The sequence below is a fragment of the Mustelus asterias genome, chromosome 3, assembly GCF_964213995.1.
Source record: "Mustelus asterias chromosome 3, sMusAst1.hap1.1, whole genome shotgun sequence".
Taxonomy (NCBI): Eukaryota; Metazoa; Chordata; class Chondrichthyes; order Carcharhiniformes; family Triakidae; genus Mustelus; species Mustelus asterias.
The window spans coordinates 104,144,619-104,171,106 of record NC_135803.1 but is presented as its reverse complement, the minus strand read 5'-3'; the positions used below and the strand labels follow the sequence as shown (position 1 = coordinate 104,171,106).

General features: G+C 43.5%; 1 protein-coding gene across 1 annotated transcript in view; it reads left to right on the top strand.

The window, feature by feature from the left end:
• Nucleotides 1–26,241, top strand: part of itpr1b (inositol 1,4,5-trisphosphate receptor, type 1b) — a 521,126-nt gene extending 494,885 nt beyond the window's left edge. Inside the window, exons 59-60 of the mRNA XM_078209411.1 lie at nucleotides 4,321–4,482; nucleotides 25,415–26,241. Coding sequence (XP_078065537.1) covers nucleotides 4,321–4,482; nucleotides 25,415–25,501 — 249 coding nt within the window. The 3' untranslated portion in view covers nucleotides 25,502–26,241. The remainder of the gene's footprint in view (nucleotides 1–4,320; nucleotides 4,483–25,414) is intronic.
• Nucleotides 26,242–26,488: the final 247 nt, after the last annotated feature.

The following is a 26,488-nucleotide window of genomic DNA, read 5'->3' as shown; positions in this document are numbered from 1 at the left end:
ACAGTACAGCACAGAACAGGCCTTTCGGCCCACGATGTTGTGCCGAGCTTTATCTGAAACCAAGATCAAGCTATCCCACTCCCTATCATCCTGGTGTGCTCCATGTGCCTATCCAATAACCGCTTAAATGTTGCTAAAGTGTCTGACTCCACTATCACTGCAGGCAGTCCATTCCACACCCCAACCACTCTCTGCGTAAAGAACCTACCTCTGATATCCTTCCTATATCTCCCACCACGAACCCTGTAGTTATGCCCCCTTGTAATAGCTCCATCCACCCGAGGATATCCAGGTTGTCTGTCACAGCGGCAGTATTGATGAATCACCTGAGTTATACCATCATTGAACATAGGCATTGGGGAATATGAGTCTATCCTGACAGTAAGAGGACAATTTTTTCACCAATGTTTTAAAATTGACTTTGCTCTCTCTTGCTGTCCTTGAAATTTGAAAGCAAATGCAATTAAACTGATTGGGGACTCTTGGACAAACCCCAGCTGAGATAATTACTGGAGAAGCTCTGTGTCCATGAATGGTCACATTTATTGGAATTTCTTGACACAGGCCATTTGATTTGCTCTGGGAGAAAGTCCTGTCCCTGTACTACCATCACCAGCAGCGAGGGGAGAAGATAAAAAGACATGCCAGATGCTTGAATCTTTAGTGTTGCTTTTTTATTTGTTCAAGGGATATGGGTGCTGTTGGCAAGGCCAGCATTTATTGCCCATCCCTATTTGCTCTTGAGAAGGTGGTGGTGAGCTGCCTTCTTGAACTGTTGTAATCCTTGTGGTGTAGGTACATCCACAGTGCTGTTAGGGAGTTCCAGGATTTTGACCAGCAACAGTGAAGGAACAGCGATATATTTCCAAGTCAGGATGGTGAGTGGCTTGGAGGGGAACTTCCAAGTGATGGGGTTCCCATGTATCTGCTGTCCTTGTCCTTCGAGATGCTAGTGGTCGTAGCTTTGGAAGGTTCTGTCTGAGGAGTCAGTGTGAGTTCCTGCAGTGCATCATGTGGATAGTACACACCTTTGTACATTGATGGTGAAGAGAGTGAATGTTTGTGGGAAGGGTAGCAGGTAAGAGGGCTTGTCCAGGACTAGCTTCTTGAGTGTTGTTGGAGCTGCTCTCATCCAGGCAAATGGAGAATATTCCATTACATTCCTGATTTATGCCTCCTTGATTGCGGATAGGCTTTGGGGAGTCAGGAGGTGAGTTACTTGCCACAGGATTCCTAGCCTTTGACCTGCTTTGGTAGCCACACTATTTATATGGCAAGTCCAGTTCAGTTTCTGGTCAATGGCAACACCCAGGATATTGATAGTGGGGAATTCAGTGATGGTAATGTCATTGAATGTTAAGGGGTGAGGGTTAAATTCTGTCTTGTTGGGTAACGTGGTAGCACAGTGGTTAGCACTGCTATCTCACAGCACCAGGGACCGGGGTTCAATTCCATCTTCAGGTGATTATCTGTGTGGAGTTTATATGTTCTCCCCGTGTCTGCGTAGGTTTTCTCTAGGTGCTCCAGTTTCCTCCCACACTCCAAAGATGTACAGATTAGGTTGATTGGTCATGCTAAATTGACCCTTAGTGTTAAGAGGGATTAGCAGGGTAAATATGTGAGGTTACGGAGATAGGGCCTGTGTGGAATTGTGGCGGTGCAGATTCGATGGACTGAATGGCCTCCTTCTGCACTGTAGGGATTCTATGATAAGATGGTTATTGCCTGGCACTTGTGTGTTGCGAATATCACTTTCCACTTGTCAGCCCAAGCCTGGATATTGCCTTGGTCTTGCTGCATTTGGACATGGACTGCTTCTTAGTGTCTAAGGAATTGCGAATAGTGCTGAACATCGTGTGGGGACCCTCTCCATCTCGCCACCCTCAATATCCCAAACAACAGCATTGCTGACTTTTTAAGGTACCAAAGCCAGAAACACTGAGGTGGAGGTAGTCTGGAACTTTCTGTCACGTGGCTTACCAGAAATCTCTTCCGTTCTTCCTGTCTGTCATTGGCGTCTGCTCTGGAAGAATCTGCTTTGGCCACATTATGAATGCAATTTCTTTGGCCTTGAGATCCTGGGATGGGATTCCATCTTGGAGCTTCTGGCTCAGATTGAGGGAGGGACGCTACCCACTGCGCCACATCACCTCCCTAAATATTTATTGAGGGCAGGAAAATATAAAACCCTCACATTGTAGTGATCATTTAAATTTATGTAGAGAATCCTCTGCCTAGTCTTTTCAGTAAATGGAGTCATATTATCAGGATGTAGTTAAACCTGATTTCAGCTTGTGGCTTGATGCAAATGATTCTCAGATTTGCATTTGTGCAGCATATTATATGGGAGTTTTAAGGTGGCTGTCTTGCTGAAACCTGCAATGAACTGTGTACAAATCGCAATGACTTGATTGAAATTCATTCACCCATTCTTCCTTTATTTTTCCCTGTCTTCTCTCCTCTTTCTTCCTCATCTCTCTTCTCTTTATCCCTTTCTCTTCCCATGTATGGATTTGCAATGTGTAAGAACTTGTTGATTGAAGTGGTTGAAAGATTCAGCGTGAGTCTTGAAATAATTTTTCTTTGAGTTGTGTTGTGTGCATTGTCCGCTCCAGTCTGAATTGCCATTTCCCTAAACAATTGAAAAGAATGATATTTTCAATCAACCCTCCCTCAGGAGCTTAAAAAGTTGAAGATTCAGGAGAAAACTCTTCTCAGCAGAATTTAAATTCCTACTTCATCTTCCAAAATGTGCCCTATCTTTTTTTTTGGCAGGGAGAATTATCGTACAAGAGGTTTGGTGGCACAAAGCATGTTCCAGGTTGTTGACTTTTTCAGGTTGTGTTTTGGAAAAAGCGAGGCAGATCACTGAATATCCAGGGTGATTACTAATTGAACATTCTCTCTCCCATTCAGATTTCTAATGATTTCCTCTGTATCCTCTGTGCAATTTTGTATAAAGACAAGGATTATTTGCTTTGAAAAGATAAATTTGTTTTCTAAATTCATTTTCAGGATGTGGGCAAAGCTGGCATTTGTTGCCCATGCCCAACAGTCCTTGACAAAGCAGCGGTTCTTGAACCACCACAGTCCCATGTGGTGAAGTTACTCCCATAGTGCTGTTGGGGGTGTTCCACAATTTTGACCAGCCACAGTTAAGAAATGGCATTGCGTGTTCAAGTCAGGATGGTGTGTGACTGGAGGTGGAGATCTTGTCCTTCTACTTGGTTGAGATGACGGGTGTTGGGGAGAAAAATTGTGTTGTAATGGATTTCACTTTGACTTGATTTATTGTCACATGTATTAGTATTTAGTGAAAAGTATTGTTTCTTGTGTTCTATATGGACAAAGCATACTGTGCATTGAGAAGGAAATGAGAGAGTGCAGAATGTAGTTTTGCAATCATAGCTAGGGTGTAGAGAAAGATCAACTTAATATCATAGAAATCATAGAAACCCTACAGTGCAGAAACAGGCCATTCGGCCCATCGAGTCTGCACCGACCACAATCCCACCCAGGCCCTACCCCCATATCCCTACACATTTACCCGCATATCCCTCTAACCTACACATCTCAGGACACTAAGGGGCAATTTTAGCATGGCCAATCAACCTAACCCGCACATCTTTGGACTGTGGGAGGAAACCGGAGCACCCGGAGGAAACCCACGCAGACACGAGGAGAATGTGCAAACTCCACACAGACAGTGACCCAAGCCGGGAATCGAACCCAGGTCCCTGGAGCTGTAAAGCAGCAGTGCTAACCACTGTGCTACCACCTACTAATATAAAGTAGGTCCAATCAAATGTCTGATAGCAGCAGGGAAGAAGCTGTTCTTGAGTCGGTTGGTACCTGTCCTCAGACCTTTGTATCTTTTTCCCAACGGAAGAAGGTGGAAGAGAGAATGTCCAGGGTGCGTGGAGTCCTTAAATATGCTGGCTGCTTTTCCAAGGCAGCAGGTAGTGTAGACAGAGTCAATGGGTGGGAGACTGGTTTGGGTGATGGACTGAACTTCATTCATGACTCTTTGTAGTTTCTTGCAGTCTTGGTCAGAGCAGGAGTCATTCCAAGCAATGATACATCTGGAAAGAATATTTTCTATGTTGCATCTGTAAAAGTTAATGAGAGTCGTAGCAGACATGCCAAATTTCCCTCGTCTTCTGAGAAAGTAGAGGCGATGGTGGGTTACTTTGCAGGATCCAAATGCTATAACATGCGAAGATCTAGCTGTAGTGTCTTGCACTTCCCCAACCCACCCACTCATTTACAAACCGTCACACTGAGATTAATAAACTTTTTGAATCTCTCTTTCTGCTCCAGGAACGGAACCTGGACTGGTTTCCTCGCATGCGGGCCATGTCACTGGTCAGCAGTGATGCTGAAGGGGAGCAAAACGAGTTGAGGAATCTACAGGAGAAGCTGGAGTCCACAATGAAGTTGGTTACAAACCTATCTGGCCAACTGTCGGAGCTAAAGGAACAGGTAAGCAATAAGATGTCTTTGAACTGTAAATTCTCAGCATTAAGTAACATATGAACAAGAATGATGAAGCACCAGGAGGGATGCTGCTGAGATCCAACAGAGAACCTCAAGCAGGGAAAGAACCAATGAATGGATTGTTGCTTAGAACAAGTATTGGTGTCTGTATCCCTGTCGTCACAATCGCCACTTCCGTGACATGACAGTAAATCATGTAGCACAGGTACAGGTTAACTTTATTGACCCATTCTGTGTCTGCTCTTTGAACGAGCTATCTGATTATCCGTACTACCCTGCTTTTCCCCATTCCTGCAAAATCTCCCCCTTTGATTCAATTTATTTTAGAACATTACCACCGAACCTACTTCGACCAGCCTTTCATCATCTCCTCTGCGTTTTTTGCCAATCTTTATTCTTTAATTACTCCATAAAGACATAATGTTGAATGCCTTGATTAAATCTCCCCTTAACCTTCTCAGCTCTAAACTGATACAATAGCAAATATTCAAATCTTTCCACATATCTGAGGTCTGTCCCACCTGCCAACATTCTAGTATTTTTCTCTTCACTCCCACCAAAGTCTTGACATAGTTCCTAAAGTTTCCTCCTTTAAATCCTTCATCTTTTAGGTTCAATGTCCTAAATAGCTTAATTGAAATCTGAATACTATCTTGTAAACTGAATTCTCAGCAGTTGTTCAAGCAACATTTGGATGGTTGTACCTATAATCTGCTAGGGCTGATCGCCTACAGTTATCTAACTGGCAACCTCCTGATGCTAAGTACGGAAGTGAATATGAAACTTGCACTTGCTTTCCTTCATGTCCTCTTGCGCTCGCTTTCTCCCCTGCGCGCTCGCTCCTGTGTGCCTGCTTTCTGTCAGGCTCTCTCACTCGCTTTCTCTCTGGCGCTCGCTCTTTCTCGCTTCCTCTCTGGGGCGCTCGTTCGCTCTGGGGCGAGCGCTCGCTCGCTCCTTCTCTCTGGGGCGCTCGTGCTCGCTCTCTCTCTCTGGGGCGCTCACTCGCTCTCTCTCTGGGGCTCTTGCTCTCTCTCTGGGGCGTTTGCACTGCGCTCTCCCTCTCTCTCTGGGGCGCCCGCTCTCTCTCTCTGGGGCGCTTGCTCTCGCTCTCTCTCTCTGGGGCGCTCGCGCTCTTTCTGGGGCACTTGCTCTCGCTCTCTCTCTGGGGCGCGCTCTCCCTCTCTCTGGGATGCTCTCTCCCCCTCTCTGGGATGCTCTCTCTTTCTCTCTGGGGCTCTCTCTCTCTCTCTCTCTGGGGCGCTCTCTCTCCCTCTCTCTGGGATGCTCTCTCTCCCTCTCTCTCTGGGGCGCTCTCTCTCCCTCTCTCTCTGGGGCGCTCTCCCTCTATCTCTCTCTCTGGGGTGCTCTCCCTCTCTCTCTGGGGTGCTCTCCCTCTCTCTCTGGGGCGTTCTCCCTCTCTCTCTCTCTCTGGGGCGCTCTCCCTCTCTCCCTCGCCCTCTCTGGGGCGCTCTCCCTCTCTCTCTCTGGGGCGCTCTCCCTCTCTCTCTCTCTGGGGCGCTCTCCCTCTCTCTCTCTCTGGGGCGCTCTCCCTCTCTCTCTCTCTGGGGCGCTCTCCCTCTCTCTCTCTCTGGGGCGCTCTCCCTCTCTCTCTCTCTGGGGCGCTCTCCCTCTCTCTTTCTCTGGGGCGCTCTCCCTCTCTCTCTCTCTGGGGCGCTCTCCCTCTCTCCCCCTCTCTTTCTGGGGCGCTCTTTCTCTTGGCCTCGAGCTTGCTCTCGTTCTCGCTCTTTCTCTCGGGCTCTCTCGTTCTCGCGCTCTCTCTCGGGCACTGTCTCTCTCGCTCTCTCTCAGACAGTCCACTTAAGTTCCTCATTCTGATTCTGTCACTATTTTACCCATGGCAGTGGGAGGTCCAATTCTTGTCAATAGTCGACAAGTTTTACTTTTTTAAGGGTGGGGTAGGTGTCCTTGTGCCAATCAAAGGCCCCCCTCCTCCAGAGGTCATATCCACCCTTTAACCCTGTCCCCCCACTGACCTCTTATACCCTGTCCTCCGCCACCCTCCCCCGTCACTGGTGACTGCCAGCTAGGCCCTGCCGATACCCTGGACTTGCCTTGAAGTCTGGCTCCATAACCACCTCTTGTTGGTGGGTGGCTGTAGTCACCGCAATGGCCACCGCTTGAACTGGGCGCTGCTGGAACCACAGAGCTGCTGGTGACTCAGGTTGGCCTGCATCTCTCGCTCAGGTGGATCTCTTCCCCAGATGTGGGGGACAGGCGGTAATCTTGGTCTTAGGCAATTAATGCTGCTTCTAACTTAAAATAGCTGTGGGCAGTCAGCTTTTTGGTGGAGCTGCTTCCCATACTGATTTTTTTGGCCAGGATGGTTGCGCGGGGAACACGGGGCCCTGTAAAATCCAGCTTTAAGCGCTCAGAACCTGCAATGGCCTTGAGCCTATAATCTTCTGACTCAGAAGCAAGGGACCAATTTATACCAAGCTAATAAGGACTGAATGTCTTTTCCCCAGTAAATGCTAGGCCAAAAAGTGCAGAAATTCAGCCAGCGGAAATTTCAACCTATCAAAGTGGCATGGTGGCACAGTGCTTGGTACTGCTGCCTCATAGCACCAGGGACCTGGGTTCGATTCCGGCTTTGGGTGACTGTGCAAATTCCAGACATTCTCCCCGAGTCTGTGTGGGTTTCCTCCGGGTGCTCCAGTTGGTTTCCTCCCACCATCCAAAGATGTGCGAGTTAGGTTGATTGGCCATGCTAAATTGCCCCTTAGCAACCCACAATGTGAGAATTAGCGGGATAAATATGTGGGATTACTGGGATAGGACATCCGGATGGGCTAGGGTAGGTGCAGACTGGATGGGCTAAATGGCCTCCTTCTGCACTGTAGGGATTCTAAGAACACGGAGATTCACTTTGTGTTTGTTCAGTTTAGCACTGTTGCTCCTGTAATATCTGACATGCAGATCACTTTATTTTCAGTAAATTCTGTTGTAACTGCTCAGTTTTCCTTGTTTTGTTTTAATGCGTACAAAACAAAATCTGCTTGATCGGAAAGAGGAAGCACCTTCAAAGTGCTAATCTTCGCAAGGCTAAAAATGGCTTTGAGCTTTCATTCACCTGCCATGTAATCCAGACAAAACCAAGACAAGTTGTACTCCGCGTGATCCACTAACGGAGACAGACCTGTAGATCAGTTCCCTTTATTTTCCATTCAGACATACTTCCCTAAACGTAATTTTACTTTCATTGTGTACTGTCTGGTATTAATCCTTTGAAACTGGCCATCCTATGTCTGCCTCCTAAACCCAACAATGTTGCACAGAAAGTACTGTGGAGGATTAGTAGAATGGAGAGCATACTTTAAACTATAATTACCAACTTTTCCAAAACAAACTATGTGGCTGGTGATCAGTTGGTGCAGTGATGGGCAACCTAGACTAGTGAGTAGGCCGCATGGCTGGCCCTCCTTCATCGCAGTGGGCCGCAAGATTGAAATCAGGCTTGTTCTCGAACCATGACCCCATGAATAAGATTAAATACATTTAATACACACCGAATATTTCACGAGTTATAGAAAGTGCTTAATCATTCATATATTAATAGAACTTTCATCAACTTCAAATGGTAAAAACAAAAGAAATATTTACACTTTGGAGACAGAGGGAGCGCACAACTCTCATAGTCATTGTGTGCAATCAGCATGCACCTCACTTCACTTGCCCTTGCTTTATGTACGTATCAGTTCAGTCATACTGATAGGGAAAAAAAACGCCGTGGATGGAAATCAGCAGAATGTGGCAACCCTGCGCGTGGGCAGCGGTCAGCAAAATGTCTCGTGGGCCGCACTTAGAACCCAGATGGGTTGAATGTGGCCCCAGACCTGCAGATTGCCCACCACTGATTTGGCGCCTCTCATGTCCAGTGGCTAAAAATTTCACCATTTCACTTCAGAAGGTCTGTCCAATGCCAGTCCTCCCGTAACTGTGTACTGAGGTCAGAACTCCCTGCTGTTGCCTTTCTCTCCTGTCACCGACATGTACAGTATCTCACATTCATCGTACCCACCCAGAGATGTACTGGTCTTTTCTATTCACTCTATGAACTGCCTTGAGATGCTTCTCACCAGCCACTCAATGTGCCATGGCCAACATTGAAACCACTAACTTGGGGCTTTGATATGATTGCTGGAACTAGGAAGCCCTCACCAAAGGGGCTATCTCTACCTGAAGGCAAAACAGCACCAATGCCCTTGCAGAAGGAGGGTTGGGGGGGCAAAGCAACTTAAACTAATATGGCCACAGGGTGTGGAAATCTAGGAGTCTCAACAGGGAGAGCAAGGTAATAAAAGCTATTGATATAGAATCCAAAAGCTCAGTGGAGTTAAATAGTGTGGAAATATTATCAGAGGATAAAGGGAAAGAAAGAGCATGAGAGGAGGAAAAAACAACTCTTGGTCAACTGTTTAACAATCAAAAATGAAATCATAAAATCAGCTAAAGGAAAATGAAATTGGAAAGAATTGGCGACAGGGTTTGGAGATGTATGTGAGAAAGCACAAAGCATTCAACAGAAAATTGGAATGTTAGCAGTATTAAAGATTGAGGAAGATAATTTAGTAACAATAACAGATATGGCTGGGATATTTGGAAAGAATTGAGATATTCATATTTTCAGGGATGAGGGAAGACAGGGAGCTGGGAAGGATTGTATCATTACGTTAGAACGTGAGGATGCTCTGGAGTTTTCATCAAGATTAAACCCATTTAGATAGACAGGAAGAAGAATAGGAAATAGCCTGCAATGCAGACCAAACAGCAGGGATAGGCTTAGGGTTAAGATCAGCAGACCATTCCAAAGACCTGTGCAAGAATGAGAGGGCAACAATAATCAACAGAGCTGTGAGGTTATACTCAGCAGGAAAAGGTGAACCATCTGGGTCTTTATCCTCTTGGGTGACCAAATGGAGATTTTAAAATTACGTGTAGCTTTTGATAGACTAGACTTAGAAAGAATGTTTTTAACTTTTGGGAAAGAACAAAATTAAGAGGCCATCCCTGTAAGAAGGTCTCCAAGAAATCAGATGGGGAATTCAGAGGGAATTTTTTCAGCAAGAGTGTGGTGAGAATGTGGAACTCGGTACCGCAGAGTGTGGTTGAGGCAAATAGTGTTGATGCATTTAAAGGGACATGAATGAGGGGGTAGGGAATATAGGGCTATACTGTCGAAGTTAGATGAGGAAGGATGGGAAGAGGCTCGAGTGGAAGGTAAACACTGACATGGACTGTGGGTAAACTGGTCTGTTTCTATGTTGTATAATCAGTACATTTACTAGGTGAGTTCAACAACTTTAAGTAATCCTGAAATAAAGATAACCATATGTCCAAGTCAGAAATTCACCTGCTTCCTAGATCAGTATGTTTCCAATCTGACAGGAAAAGAATGCATCACTTAACTTTATTCTAGGAAATGAATGCGGCAAATAACTAATATATGAACAGGTGAACTTTTGGGAGCTGGTACAACTTGGCAACCAAGAAGAATGAGTGAAAGGTAAAAGTGACACACTGTGAAGAGGTTAAATAGAGTGAACTGAAGAGGAAGCTGGCCTGAAATTAACTGGCCAGAGAAGTTAGCAAACAAGTTGCCATTCAACAATGGGAAATAGTCAAAAGTGAGATGCATAGATTCTCAATAAATGTACTTCCATACAAAGGAAAAAGAACATCAAAAATGGGGGTCTGTGGATCGAGTGGTTAAAACCTAAATTGAAAGTTGGAAAAAGAGGCACATCATAATGTAAACCTACAGTGAACAGTGCTAAAAAAAACCACGAGGAAGATAGAACGAGTGAAAATGGAGATGAGAAAAGGTAAAAGTGAATGTGAAAAAGGCTAAAAGCTGAAGATACTGTAAAAGGAAATCTTTTATAGTTATATGATCAGTAAAAGAATAACTAGAGGACAACTCGGGGAAAGAGGCAACAAGTCTGATTGTTGAGAACAAAGGTAATTTTCAACAAATATATTGCACCAATTTTTGGTAATACTGATGAAAGTGAGAATGTAGATGCACGGAGGTGGGGGCGCAGTGAAGGTACGGGACAATTGTCAGAAAGAACGCAAAAGAAAAATTAAAGAAACTATGGATCACTCATTTATGGGCAAACTCTCAGAATCCATTATTCAAGATGGAATTAGTGAGCATTTAGAAATGAAAGTTAATCAAGGACACATAGCATGGCTTTGTTAAAGATAAGTCATACTTGACGCACTTAAGAGTTTATATTGAAGGGGTGACCAATTTGACGGATAAAGGAAATGCAGTACATTATGCCTCCCCTCAGCATGACAGCATTTGCCATCCAAATTCTCCCAGCCTGCCAGTGCCCTCCTTTTGCCAATCAGCTAGCCAATCAACCCAGACTGCTGCTGCCCATGCTGAGACGGTGCAGTCTGAAGTGGGCGTAAAAGGAAATTCTAGGTTGTCCCTCCTTTCCTTGTCCTCCTCTCCTGCCTCCATCCTCCTCCAGTTTCTCAGCATCTAGCTGGTGGCAAGGGTTGTTCCTCATTGAGGTAAGTATGTGTGGCCTGCAGCATACCACCACAAATCTGGGCAATCGTTTATCTAAGTATTGCAGGGCTCCTCGGGGGTAATCCAGGCACCAGAATGTTTGCTCCACCATGCCAATAGTTACAGGAGATGGAGCAAAACCCTCCCCTTTGGTGGAAGACTGGAGCAGCAAAGAACATCAATTTTGAATGGAATTGAATTCAATTAATTAATGTGGAATTGAAAGTTCATCTCAGTAATAGTGACCATGACAACTGTCATCACTTGTTGTAAAAACCCATCTGGTTCATTAATGTTCTTTAGGGAAGGAAATCTGCCATCCTTACCCAGTCTGGCCTAGACGTGACTCCAGACCCACAGCAATGTGGTTGACTCTTAACCGCCCTCTGAAATAGCGGAGCAAACTACTTAGTTCAAGGGCAATTAGGGATTGGCAACATCCCAGTGACATCCACAAGAAACTTAAAAATGGCAGCACTGGTGTCAAATCACATTGATTGACATCTTGATCTGCTTACGCTGCAAACATCCAGACAATGTTCACTCTGTGTGTATTTGCTCTTGTACCAAGATATCATTTTGCCAATCTGAGGGTGCTCATAATGCCCACAGTAAGGGTGCTACCAGGCACTATTTCTCAACCAGGATGTTTTCACTGCAGCTGAGATGGTTACGGGCTGACCTTCTTGGAAGTCTTAGAGTTTATAAAGAGTTTAATCGAAGTCAATAATAAAAGGTTATTTCCATTGATTGGTGAGATGATAACAAAAAGGCACTGCTTGGGCTGATAAGTGGCAAGTAAAGTTCACACCATATAAGTGCCAAGCAATAACCATTATCAAGAGGAAATCTAACTAACTCCCCTTGCTATTCAATGACATTATCATTGCTGAAACCCCCAGCCTGGGCATTACCATCGAGCAGAAACTGAACTAGCCCAGTCATATAAATACTGTGGTCACAAGAGCAGGTCAGAGGCTGGGAATCCTGTGATGAGTAACTCATCTCCTGACTCTCCAAAGCCTCCTACATCATCCAACATTTATAAGGCACGAGTTAAGAATGTGATGGCAACCCTCCACTTGCCTGGATGAATTCAGCTCCAACAACTCCGAAGAAAGTTGATACCATCCTTGACAAAGCAGCCGGCTTGATTGGCACCCCATTCACCATCTTGAGCATTCGCTCCCTCCACCACCGATGCACAATGGCAGCGGCAATGTGTACCATATACAAAATCCACTGCAGCGCTTCGCCTCCTTCGACATCACCTTCCGGGCAGGTGACCTCCATTGCCCAGAAGGATAAATGCAGCAAGCACATGGGAACACCGCCACTAGCAAGCCACAAATCATTCTGACTTGGAACCACATCGCCGTTCCTTCATTGTCACTGAGTTTAAAAACCTGGAATGCCCTCCTAACAGCACTGTGGGTGTACCTACACCACATGGACTGCAGCGGTTCAAGAAGACAGCTTAGCACCACCTTTTCAAGGGTAATTCAGGATGGTTAGCAAATGCTGGCATTGCCAGTGACACCCACATCCCGTGAAAGAATAAAAAAAAACCAAAGCCAGTAAAAACCTGAAAGGTTAGATAAATGCTCCGTACGCGATTATTGAATTTTGTCTCATTGTTGAAGTACATCACTTATTTAAAAAGTCACTTTCTAAAGCACGGCATAGTAGTGTGGAGAAGGAGGAGTGTAGGATTAGAATGTAAGTTAAAAAAAGCCACCAGACAGATTTAGTGAGAGATTTAGACTGGCAAGGGGACTGTTTTTAGATTTGGAATGGCAATGTAGTGTAGTGAGCTGCCTGGTTACCAGAATGTGCCAGCTCTCACAGCTTGTTGGTGTATTTTTGTTATTCCATGAGGATATTCCTGTGTAAAGTCCTTGTGGTCTTCCCTCAGCTGGCATTCATACCATTGCTTTCTAAGAATGCCAGTTTTCAACTGTGTGGCACCTGTGCCCTCTTCAGCACAACCTTCTAACCATAAGGTTGTTACTGTATGAGACCACCTGTCCCTCTAGATGGCTAATACCCAGGGCATTCTCCTTACACAAGCACAGAAGCATACACAACCTCCCATCCCACACATCAAGTCCAACTCTTAGTTCCACACAGAAGCCACAACTGCCTGCTAGCCTTTCACATGCTCGTTATTAACCTTCTCTGATGGATCTTTCCTCCTCAAATGATTTCTGTGATGCGTTCAAATCATTCCTTCAGTGACTGAGGATTGAGACGTGCTGAAAATCGAGACACCACCTTCATTAGCTTCCAGTCGTTCAGATCAATGTCTCTTTCAGATAGAACGGGGAATAACAAATGAATGAGAGCAGGAGTTGCATCCCTTTGATCTGTGTTTTTGAAAGGTAGGTGCTGGCTCTAATGGAAATGAACCTAAAGTTTATTGGCTGCTGGTGAAGTTGTTCTGTGATTCCATGCCAGTGAACTCCTTGATGGTGAAGGTGGCCTTGCGTGATGAATTGGCAGCCTATCGATGATGAAGAAAATGGTGTGGGATGTAGAATGGCAGTCGATTCATTATCACCTGCTTGTTGCTGTTGCCTGAGCCCAGATTCACTCATCCCTGAGTGTGCTGCTTGAAAGCAACCCTCGAGTTGGTTGTGCCTTTTGTGTCGAGGGGGAGTGCACATTCACACTCCAAACCGTTAATGTAGACTTGATCCAATTAATACTTGGCTGTACATTTTAGTTCCAAGTAAATTGTTATAGGTTCCTGCATTAATTACATAGAAACATACATAGAAACTAGAAGCAGGAGTCGGCCATTCGGCCCTTCGAGCCTGCTCCACTCTTCATTATGATCATGGCTGATCATATTCAATATCTGGATTCCCCCCCCCCCCCCGCCCCGCCCACCCTTATCCCCAAGAGCTATATCTAATTCCTTCTTGAAATCACACAACGTTTTGGCCTCACTACTTTCTGTGGTAGTGAGTTCCACAGATTCACCACTCTGTGTGAAGAAATTTTTCCTCATCCCAGTTTTAAAAGGTTTACCCCTTATACTCAAACTATGACCCCCAGTTCTGGACTCCCTTACCATCGGGAACATTCTTTCTGAATCTACCCTTTCTAATCCTGTTAAAATTTTATAAGTTTCTATGAGACCCCCTCTCACTCTTCTAAACTCCAGTGAATATAATCCTAACTGCCTTAGTCACTCCTCAGAAGACAGTCCTGCCATTCCAGGAATCAGCTTAGTAAACTTTTGCTGTACTCCCTCTATAGCAAGAACATCCTTCTTCAGATAAGGACACCAGAACTGCATGCAATACACCAGGTGTGGCCTCACCAAAGCCCTATATAATTGCAGTAAAACATCCCTATTCCTATACTCAAATCCTCTTACTATGAAGGCCAACATATAATTTGCCGCCTTTGCTGCCTTCTGTACCTGCACGCTTACTATCAGTGACTGGCACACGTGGACACCAAGGTCTTGCTGAGTATCTACCTCTCTCAATTTGCACCCATTCAAATAATAATCTGTCTTCCTGTTTTTGCTACTGAAGTGGATAACACATTTATCACATTATACTCCATCAACCATGCATATGCCCATTCACTCAACTTGTCCAAATCATGCTGAAGAATTTCTGCATCCTTCTCACAGCTCACCCTCCCACCCAGCTTTGTATCATATGCAAATTTGGAGATAATATATTCAGTTCCCTCTTCCAAATCATTAATATATAATGTTGGGGTCCTAGCACAGATCCTTGTGGCACTCCACTAGTCGCTGCCTGCCAATCGGAAAAATACTAATATATTCCAACTCTTTGCTAACCAGCTTTCTATCCATCCCAAGACACTACTCGCAATCCCATGTGCTTTAACTTTACATAGTAATCTGCTGTGTGAGACCTTGTCGAAAGCCTTCTGAAAGTGTAAATAAACCACATTCACCGTTCTCCCTGTTCAACTCTACTGGTTACATCCTCAAAGAATTCCAGTAGATTTGTCAAGCATGATTTCCCTTTCATAAATCCATGCTGACTTTGTCTGATTATACCACTGCTGAGTTAATGCTGAATTATGAAATCCTTGATAATGGACGCTAGCAACTTCCCCAGTCCTGACGTTGGGCTCACTGGTCTATAGCTCCCTGTTTTCTCTCTACCTCCCTCTTTGAATAACAGGGTTACATTAGCGTTTTTGTTAAATTCTTTGCAACAAGCCTTCATTCCAAGAGACCAAACGAGTGGAGGCATCGCTGTGAGTGCAGCTGCAGGGGTGCACCAGGAATGTAGTGGGATCTTTGTTTGGTGCATTCCATTCTCTCCCAGCCAAACTATCCAGCTAAGATTCAAAAACTATGACATAAATATGGCCACAGATGCTGATTGCTCTGTGGCATGATGTTTTATACTAGCAAGTTACCCTTACTGATTCCCTCCCTGCCCTCTCCTTTTTTTGTTATTTAAAGAACTTGATGACAGCAGAATCTGTAACACACAATCTGTGGCAAGACAGGAGTTCATAAATAAAAACGTGTGGCAGCTCTTGTGTATTAGTGATTCAGACAACAACCTTAAAGGTGGATGTGACTCATCTCTCAACCTGCAAGAACTGAAAATAAATGGCATTTACAGTAAGCTTGAGCCTTGAACGTGTAACTTGAAACTCTGGATCTCCTGCCTGATCTGTCTCATACAGTAAAATCACAGCTTTTCTGGATGGGGGCAGCAGTTACAAATCCCCCTTGAACATCCCACAGCCCAAAGTGAAGCTAGAGAAAAGATAACACCACAGTGGGCCCACTTTTCTTTTTTGCAAGTCATTCTACTGATGTCACGGTTGTAGGAAGGCGAGCAGAAGAAGCTTCTACCCCATCTTCAGAGTGAGGTTCGTTCTGTTTGCAATATGCTTAAAGTTTCAAAGCAAATGACTGCAGATGCTGGAAATCTGAAACAAACTGAAAATGCTAGAAAATCTCAGCAGCTCTGACAGCATCTGTGGAGAGAGAACTGAGCTAACGTTTAAAGTCCATGTGACCCCTTAAAGTTTGGTTATTGTGATGAAGATTTATTTTGGAATTGAGCGTTGCTACACTTTTGCAAGACGGGACCTTTGCTGCAGCTACTAAGATGCATCCTACCTATGGTTAATGGGTTTTAAATGTCATGCAGTACTGAGAGTGAAGTAACCACATTGGTGGGTAGCAGGCTTCTTGAGTAACAAATTTATAGGATTACTTCAGCTACTGGGCAGGGTTGAAAGTAGCTTGCAGAGGGTACAGTTGAGAGTGCTGGTGGTGGAGTACTGGTGTGAACAAGTCAAGTCTGTGTAATGTATTTGAAATACTGTTCCAGACTCGTGACTGTCCTTCTGCGTCATACAGGTGTACCACCTTCCCCACTTTGAGCACTTAGTTTGAACGTGATGGGAGTTCCATGATGGCTATGGTCAGATCATCGGAAACGGTGACAGATTACAAAACTCATGAGATGAATCGAATTTGGGGTATTTTTCTCAAATGGTAAAGTGGCACAGAAAAAGGTTAACTTTTTTTTTCTTGCCGTTGCTGAAAACTGGCGAGACCCTGTAGTTCCAGTAAATCAGGTTAATGCGGAAATGTAGGAGGAGCTCTTGTTCTGATGTAAAAGGGAAATAAAGTCCCTTGCAGCAGCATTGTCACCGTGCGTGAGTGTGAAATCTTAGCCCGTGTTGTTTAAGCTTTCAGTTTTTGAAGAAAAGAATGATGGAATTGTGCGAATGTTAGATATGATTGATATTGCACCTTAACTATTGAACTACGTTCTTGGTCTTGACCAGGCACTTGATGGAATTATCTCCTAGCTCCAGGTAGGGTAGTTGATGAGCCCAGTTAGAGTTTTAAAACTCCAATGCCTCCATCGTCGCCAAAACATGAAGTGGTGCAAGTTAAGCAAATTCATTTGCATTTCACATTAATGGAAATTCCTGAGTCTGTCAGTCCTATTGGCCACATTTGGACCAGTAAAGGTCTCTGCCTAGTCTGACCTTCACTTCCAATTGCTGTGGGGACTAAAATGGGGCAATGAGACTATAGAAACAGGACTACTAAAGGCTATTTTTTTTTTGTGGCTGATTGTAAAATCTTCCCATCCTGTACATTTTCTTTTCCCTCTGCTAAAACAGATGATCTGTATGTCGAAAACACAAATGAGAAGCATAAATAGATCAAACTTGTTTGACTGGAGTGCTTAAATAATTCTGGAATAAAATGGCTGCATACAAATCTGTTCCAGTTTCAGTCCAAGAATATAACAGAATTTTCATTGGACTCAGTTTCAAAGCAAATCCAGCATGTAGAGCCAAGAAGAGTAGGCATGCACCTCTGACTCTCTACCTCCACCCTCTCCCAGAGCCCTCCTCGAGTGGCAACCCTCAGTTTATTTTTGATGCCAGGCGAATTGCCTCTGGTGACACGGCCTTTATCGACAGCTCAGCCGGAGTATACAGATGAGGCCTGAGGTCCAGTTTCTATCAAACCATAGACCTCTTGGTTTGGGCTAATAATTGTGTAGCACCAAATCTTAATGAGCCCAAACTAATTCCTACTTCTACATGTACATTAGAAGTAGAGATGTTTTACTGCAGTTATACAGGGCCTTGGTGAGACTACCCTTGGAGTTTGTGTGCAGTTTTGGTCTCCCTACCTAAGAAATGATATACTTGCCATAGAACTGATACCGGGGGGTGGTGGGACTGTCCTATGAAGAGAGATTCGTTCAACTGAGCCTGTATACACTAGAGTTTAGGAGGATGAGAGGTGATCTGAGTGAAATATATAAAATTCTAAGGGCTGGACAGATTAGATGCAGGGAGGATATTTTCCCTCATTGGGGAATCTAGATAGATTTTTAAAAGATTTTAGTGATATCAAGGGGTCTGGGGAGAAAGCAGAATTATGGCATTGGATGGCAGAGCAGGCTCGAAGGACCAAATGGCCTCCTCCTAATTTCTATAATATATATATAATATATATGTTTTTTTAAATCAAAAACCTGGAAGTTCCCAAATAACTTATGCCATTAGTTCAATTTGTAGATTATTTTTTGGAGGGGATTTTTAAACACTTACTTGGTTTTAGAATCCTATTACCCTTTCCAGAAGGAATTAAAAGAGCCTCAAAAGCCTGTTATGGTCAAAGTGTACGCCACATTCGTTGATCCCAACTCACAGGAAGATGGTTGTCGTTGTGGACATTCTCAAGGCCTTGTCCTCAGCCAGACCATTCCAGTGGCTTTATCGATGCCCTTCCCCCTCTTGTATGGTCTGGTGTGAGTCTGATTAGTGAGTATATAGTGTTCAGACCATTCACGACTCCGTCAATTATTAATCAGTCCATGAGACTCAACAACAAGACGTGTCTGGAAGCTCTCTCTGCACAGAGACATTAAGTTCCAGGGTACAGCAGCAGCTCCAGCTCGGACAGTGATTTGCGCAGGTGAGCTGAGATCATACAAACAAAACAATTCAACAGGATAATGGTAGTTCAGTCATGCTCTGCATTCAACTGAGAAAGCCAGGGGAGTAGTATTGAAAACCTTTTGAAACTCTAGAGCCAAAGCCATGGAACTATCTACTTATATTAATACCTATTAAGAGAACAATGGAAGTCACTCATTTGACAGGAAGAACATAGAGTGACAATATAAAATAAGGGCTACAGTCTAAAGGTTGTGCAGGAGCTGAGGGACCTGGAGGTATATGTGAAAAAGTCACTAAAGGTGGCAGAGCAGGTGAAGACTGAAGTTCAGAAATGAGAGTATCCTAGGCTTTAATAATATTAATGCTGAACTTGTACATGATACTAGTTAGACCTTAGCTGGAGTATTAGCTGGAATTTGAGCTAGATTCTGGGTACAAAACCAAAGTAAGGGTGTGAATGCATTGGAGGGAGTGCCAAAGAGGTTTACAAGAATGTTTCCCCAGAGGCTTCAGTTATAAGTGTAAATTGGAGATGATGGGACTCTTCTCCTTGGAGAGAAGAAGGGTGAGAGATTTATGGAGGTGTTCAAATCATGAGATTGGACAGGGAAAAACTGTTTCCACTTGTAAAAGAATCGCGGATGAGAGGGTACAGATTTCAAGTGGTTTGCAAAAAAAGCAAATGTGATGTGAGAAAAAACTTTTTCTCACAGCGAGTGGTTCAGGTCTAGAATGCATAGCCTGGGAGTGTGGTAGAAACAGGTTCAATCGGGGCATTAGATACTCTTGAATGGAAGGCACTAAGTCATAATTTGTGTTTGGAGAGCCGGTGCAGACATGATGGGCTCCGTAACAATTCTGTGATTTGTCACTTGAGGCTGTCTCATTGTGTTAACTAATTTCAGCTGAAATTATGACTTTTTGTTGTTTTATTATTGTCACAAGTAGGTTTGCAACACTGCAATGAAGTTATTATGAAAATCCCCTAGTCGCCACACTCCAGTGCCTGTTCAGGTACACTGAGGGAGAATTTAGCATGGCCAACGCACCTAACCTGCACGTCTTTCAGACTGTGGGAGGAAACCAGAGCACCTGGAGGAAGTCTGCGCAGTCACGGCGAGAACTGCAGACTCCGCACGGTGACCCAAGCCAGGAATTGAACTCTGGTTCCTGGCACTGTGAGGCAGCAGTGCTAACCACTGTGCCACCGTACTGCCCCTATTGTGGGCAGTGGCAGTTCAAATAATGGTGGAAGTTCCTCCTCTCCCAGAGCGTATGAACGTTTTGATGAATGACAACTCCCATTGTTGCTGTTACACTCCAGAGGGGCATTGCTGACAGAGGCTGCATTATTGTTGACTTGGTTTCCTTGGCTATGCAAGATTTGCCTCATGGAGAGACTCCTTCATTGTCTCACCATAGAAATGACTGTAAAGCGTTGGAGGTTGTGAAGGGCACTATGTAAATACAAACCTTATTTATCTTTCTTTCTATGGCACTTTTGAAATGAGGGCTTCTTCCAACCAATGCAAGTGAAATTAGCAGAAAGCAGTGCCCTAATTACTCTTGCATCTGATGCCAGTAGATGAGGTTTGATTGCCAATGTGCAAAATGTAAAACAAATTACATGGCCAGCGCCTGAGAGAAAGTGAGTGGTGTGGACTACAGCCCACATAGTCCAACTTGAAAGGAGTTTGCATCTCTGAATTCCCAGGTTCAGATCTACTTTATTGAATATTCTTTCCTCATAATTTTGGGGGATTTTTTGGAAATTTCAAGAATTGTTAATAAATCTAAAATTAAATCTCCGAGAATGGTTTTACAAGCAGACCAAACTATAGCTAGGTTCATATAGTTAAATCTTATGAATGGCAATAGATCTCTCTTTGAGTTGGGGGTTCAGTTTCGCTCTGATTTCCAAATGACATTACATTGAAAATGTTCCTGCAAGCCAGTAGGATGCAGAGAGATTGGAGAAAAGCACAAAAGCTGCTGGAAGTTCAATATGGAAATGTAGGTTGCGTTCTTTCAGCGTTTTCCTAAATTTTGTGTTCTGTGATAATTGCCAACGTTGGAGGCCTTCCTCCGACTGTGCAACTTAAAGGCTAAATGTCTCCCACTATCGTCCATCAAAAACATCCTTTTGAGATGTTGCAAAAGTCTCATTCTACTGCTGCAAGGTCGATTAGCCAGCTTGTTCCATTCCATTAATCCGAGAAGGGTTTATAACCCAGCAGGTACAGGATTACGGTTTTGCGATATGTGATTCCAAGCTAATCTGAGAAATTTGGCAAACCTGCTCCTCAAATGCAACATTACTTCTCGCTTTCCTCCAAAATTTACAGTTCAGAAAGAAGCACTATATGCAGATCTTAATGTCTCGTTCCCAATCTTTTAATAGTGCTTGAGTATTATGGAAGAGAAAGAGATATGCTATCAAAGCTTTTCATCTTGCAATCATAAGGAAAGCTATGCAAGATAAACAAATAGAAAGGTAACAGTTTATGCTGCTTGAGAAGAGAGTGCGGATTAGTTGACAAGTGGACTCTGGTCAAGGCGTTGCCTTGACCAATCAGAGTTGACCTGCCTGGTTTGAATTTGAACTGCAAAATGTTAATGGTTCTCTGTTTTTGCAATTCCTCTACCAATCAGAGTCTACTTGCCAACAATCAGCATTCTCTTTCCATGCAATATAAATTGTTGTTCCATTTTCTGCTGGTTTATCTCACATAGCTTACCTGATGAGTGCAAGACGAAAAGCTTTGTGAGCATTTCTCTTTTTTTTTTCTCAGTAATTTCCAAACTTAAACAGGAACCCTCAAATTAATCTTTATTGTCCCAGAAGTCTGATTCATCCTAAGATTGATAGAGATGCAGGCAGTATTTTGGCACCCCCTCATTGGATGAGGAAGTTTTGGTTCCCAGACATGTTGCAATCCACCCATTTTCCAGCCATCGGGTTTATAAAAGATTGCAAAAGATTTATGAGTAAGAGGAATGAAGTAAACCACCTGCCCCCCCCTCACCACTCCATATGTTCAAAGGAGTTTGAAACTCATTTGGTTTCAATGTGAGAAACATTAAAAGCAGCAAAACCAAAACAAGCTAAGAGTTTGGCCATCTTCTTCTCCCTTCACCCATTCTTGCTGTTCATCAGTGTAACCTGTTGGATTTGATGATGTGTTGCTGGCTCTAAAATGTTACCTTAGCTTGAAAGCTGTCTAAATAGTCTTGATGTAAATGTACTGAGTGGAGCTCTGCATGTTTCACCTTGATATTTTACTGTTTCCTTCCTGGCTCATAGTCACACCGAAACTCTCAACTGTGTGACAAGATCGACTATTTTCTCTTCCCCAAGAGCCACTCCATTTAGAAAAGGTAGAAGTGTCTAGACAAGCAGATCCTCACCTAACGACAGGTTTGGAAGCACTGGTTAACTTTCAGAAAATCTTCCTCTCCCTTCAGTGGGCATGTTACCTCCATTTGAGCTGTGCTAATGGCATAATCCTTTCTTTAGCCCTTATTCAGAGTTTATTGTATAAATCGCCAAGTTGAGTGTTGACTCACAAGGCAGTTATTTGCAGCCACAGATGAGAGGTGCATCCAGCTTTGTGAATGCAACAACACAGTAACTTGTTTTATATAGCACCTTGAGAGCAGTATAACACCCCAAAGCTCGTCAAAGGTATGTTATCAGACAACATTTGATATCAAACCACAGAGAGACATGAGTACAGGTGAGTGGGCCACCAACTCCATGGAGGCGGGGGAGGGGAATTCCGAGAAATCAAGTGATCCATAGCCCCAAGAGGAGGCTATGGGCAGAGAATACCCTTCTGGAGGGGCCTGCCAACTTTCTCGTCCAGGAGCTCACCCAGTCCTGTCAGCAGCCAATCAGGAAGCTGCCCATGGGGGAAAGAAATCGCTGATCTCATCCTGCTGCTGGAAACTGTGGGTTAGGGACCCCCATAATCATCCTGATTGGGGCCCCAAAGTCCATCCTGTCCATGAATATTAATTTGCACTAACTGGCACCTGACCCATTTGAATTAATGACTTCTTACATGGGTCATTTTCAATGGTTCATGTACTGCATTTTGACCCATTTCAGTTTGGACAGCCAGTGTGCCATTTCTTAAGTTCTTGCCTGGAATTCTATCCTGTGTTTGTATCAGGCGATTGTAATGCTGAGGTTTTATCTACAGCCACGTGCTCTTTAAAAGAAAACATTGCTTTGTTGATATTTAAAGTCAGACATTGCATGCCTGATAGAGCCAAGGGCATTCTTTGTTTTCTTCGATAACAAAATCTTAGCGGTAAGAGGTTTGAGCAATGCAGTCTACTGGGCCAAGAGAACTTGGCCTCAATTTCCCCCTTCCCCCACACCCTATTGCAAGTCAGAATTTTCACCAGTGCTGAACTTGATCCTGGCTGAAAACTTGTCTGTATTTCTGGGTTCAGTCCTTAAAATGGCTTGGCTGAGTGTCAGGCAGACCTACTGCCTGAGAACTGGTGCTCTCACCAATGAACAAATTAGATACCACTTTTCATGTTCCTCGAATGTTCCAAAGCACTTTTGAAGTAAAAAAAAGCCAGAAGAACCGAACAGGTCTGGCAGCATCTGTGGAGAGAGTCGAACAGAGTGAACTTTATGAATCTTCTTCAGAACTGGAAGTGTGGTCACTGTAATGTAGGAAATGCGGCAACCAATTGTGCACACAAGGTCTGATGATCAGATATTTAATGATGCAGGTTGAGGGATAAATAATGGCCGAGACAGTGATGTTCTTGGCTGGCTGGTTGGCTGTTGTCACAAGCCTCTTATCAGTCCAGTTGCACCAGAAACCTCTAAATTTCATTGCCTGAGATATGTTAAAAAGTTGCTAGCTGACCTTTTACAGACCTTTCAATCTGAAGGGTCTGCCCCCAGCTTCCAGCTTGTGTTCAGTGCAGCTTCTGGTTGGGGGAATCCCTGTGAAATGACATGGGAGAAAATATGACATCACTCTCTCATCATTTCCCTACAGTGTAAATGTTTCCATCGAGGAACACAGGAACATGAGGAGATCATTCAACCCCTCGAGCTGATCCACCATTCACTTGGATCATGGCGGATCAGCATCTCAACTCCACTATCTGCCTTTGCTCCATATCTCATGGCACCCGTACCAAACAAAAATCTATCAACTGGGGGAGGGGAGACTGTTCCTGACTTCTAGTGTGAATAAATTTCTAATTTTATGTCCCCTTGTTCTTGATTCCCTTACCAAAGAATATAGAGTAGATATGTAGAAACTACCAAAACCTTTCTAACATTTTAAACCTCTGGGAATATGCACTAAGTGCAAATTGGGCAGGAACTTGGCATTCTTATTTTTTGCGTGGAATGTGGGCATTGTTAACAAGGTCAGCAACTGTTGCCCAAGATGGAGTTACTTGTTGATTACTGAAACTAGCTTTCAATTCCAAATTAGTTAAGTGAATTTAAATTCCATCAGCTAGCTGCTATGGTGGGATTTGAACCCCTCTCCCCCAGAGTATTAGCCTTGGCTACTCGATTATTAATCTAACAATATTATCACCCTATCGCCTCTCCTTCCTAGAGTCTGCCCTTTTGCATTCCCAACACCCCAGAGTTTGACTCCCAGCTGAAAGGAAAAAGGGTCCGAGCTGGACAGACCCACCAATAACACGGAAATCTATTTGTGCAAATGACAAGAGTGTTGGACAATATGCAATGAGCCTCCCTGTGTGCCAGGTAGTTGACTGAAAATGTAGCTGTAGGAAACATAACTGATTTGGATTTAGCAGTTCAAGGTTGAGTTTTGAGACTATTCTACTTCACAAAGTCTTGTATGTTGAGTCAGAAGGTCCCACATTCACCTATTCTGTGATACTTGCGTGAGGGTTGAACAAATTAGAGCATTTATTTAAAGACAAAATACTGCAGATGTTGGAATCTGAAACAAAAACAGAAAGTGCTGGAGAAACTCAGCAGGTCTGACAGCATCTGTGGAGAGAGGATAGAGCCAATGTTTTGAGTCTGGACAACCATTTGTTAGAGCTGGAAGTTTATTTAGTTTGCACCAATAAAGATTTTACTGATTTCAACCTTCACACATAAAGGTCCCTCCTTACATTCCCTTTGGTTATCTCTTGCCAACCAGACCCAAAACTGCAGCTCCATTTTGTTCTATGTTCAATTTTCTTTTTGTATCATTTTAACTTGATTCATGTCACCCCCATTGCTGCTGTCGTTTTAAAAGGTCACGGGCAAAATGAAGTGTGAAATATGTGATGTGAGAGAAGAGCACATAACACCTATGGCACCAACTACTAAAAGGGGACAATGACTCCCCTCTTTGACTGCCTGCTAATTTGGATGCGGTGTGTGAACTATTTAAAGAATGAGGAAGAGTGTCCCAATTAGCAGACAGCCTCTGTGGGGTAATGTAGACAGCTGCATCTGCTGTACGACAAAAACTCAGGATGTGTACAAACCTATAATAGCAAATATAGAAATCCTGCAAAAATGTAAACTGCTTGGTTGCTAATGCATTATAATTAAGCAGCTGTTTGCAGTGCTGTTTTCTCTTTAGATTATAATAATTTGCCTCGCTAGAATGTACAATTATAACCTGCAATAACATTTATCTGTTTATTCACACTACTAATGTGTAATGTGGATCACACGAGAAGTAATAGAAGCCTCTCCCTACTTTAGTAATCTGTTTGAGCTGGCCAGATACAAGTGATGTCAGGAGGTTGGATGAGCGTTCCATTATCAGATGATCTGCCAATGTAAACCAGCTGACTCAAATCCTCCGAGCTACTTTAATATGCTGTGTTTCTGAGAATATAAATTTCTCGAGAAGTAACATTTTAATGGAATGTCTGGTGTGTGTGTGTGTTTTTTTTTAGATGACTGAGCAAAGAAAGCAGAAGCAACGAATTGGCCTCCTTGGCCATCCTCCGCACATGAACATTAACCCTCAGCAACCGGCCTGAGGAGTCGACGGCACTTTGGATCGAAATAGATGGGCTCAGGATCTTTCACCCAACTACTGAACCAGTATAAGTCATCAAAATGTTTACTTGTGCGCACCATAGGAATAATTGACACTTCTTAGTCTTGAGGTTTCTTGCTACTATACCTAGATCCCTAAAGAACCATTTTCTGTCACGCTCGTTGGCATATTCTGCTTCCATTGCTGCCAAAGAAGGAATTCCAAGTGTTCTTTAAAGGTCTCCATTTGGAAGCAGCAGGGTTGTATAATAAAACTAATAAGCACATTTGAAGAGCCGACTGGTTAAGATAATGGGTAGGGCAGAGGTTTTTGTATGTACAGAAAAATAGTTGTGTAACCAGTATTTAATGTCCTATTTTTGTAAGTTTACTGTGCAATATGACTAATGAATATGCAAATACTCTATATAACTTTGCATTTGTAGACGAGCACTGAAATGTACTACCTGTGAAGAGCCACATTGTCTTTTGCTAAACGAATATCCACCTGTTTATTTTCTTCAAAGCTGGGAAAGGAAGAATGAAAAATTTTGTATATTTGCTGCCTTAGTTTAGTTTTGTATAAGTACCTCAGTTTACAGATGGCAGATAAGTCCGTGACCAAGACAGTAGTGTTAATGACAGAAAATATACACAAAGCACTAATATTATACAAGTCAAGCGTGGTATTGACAGTTGTAAAATGCATAAGAAAAGCTATTTAATAAATATATAAAGCTGCTTTGGTGTGAGTTCTTTGATTTTTTTTTCTGGCATTTCAATACCTATTTAAATACATAATATCCATAATTACCTATTGATATCCTTAATGCTAATGGAATGTTGTGATGGTAAACTGTCAAACATGAAAATATAATTGTTCCAAATTGGTTCGTACTGCTGTAGATTTGCAAATGTTCTTTTTTTTTCTTCTTAACACCTGGAACAAGTCTGGATGGGATGCTTCCTAGGTTGCTGGAGAAAGTATA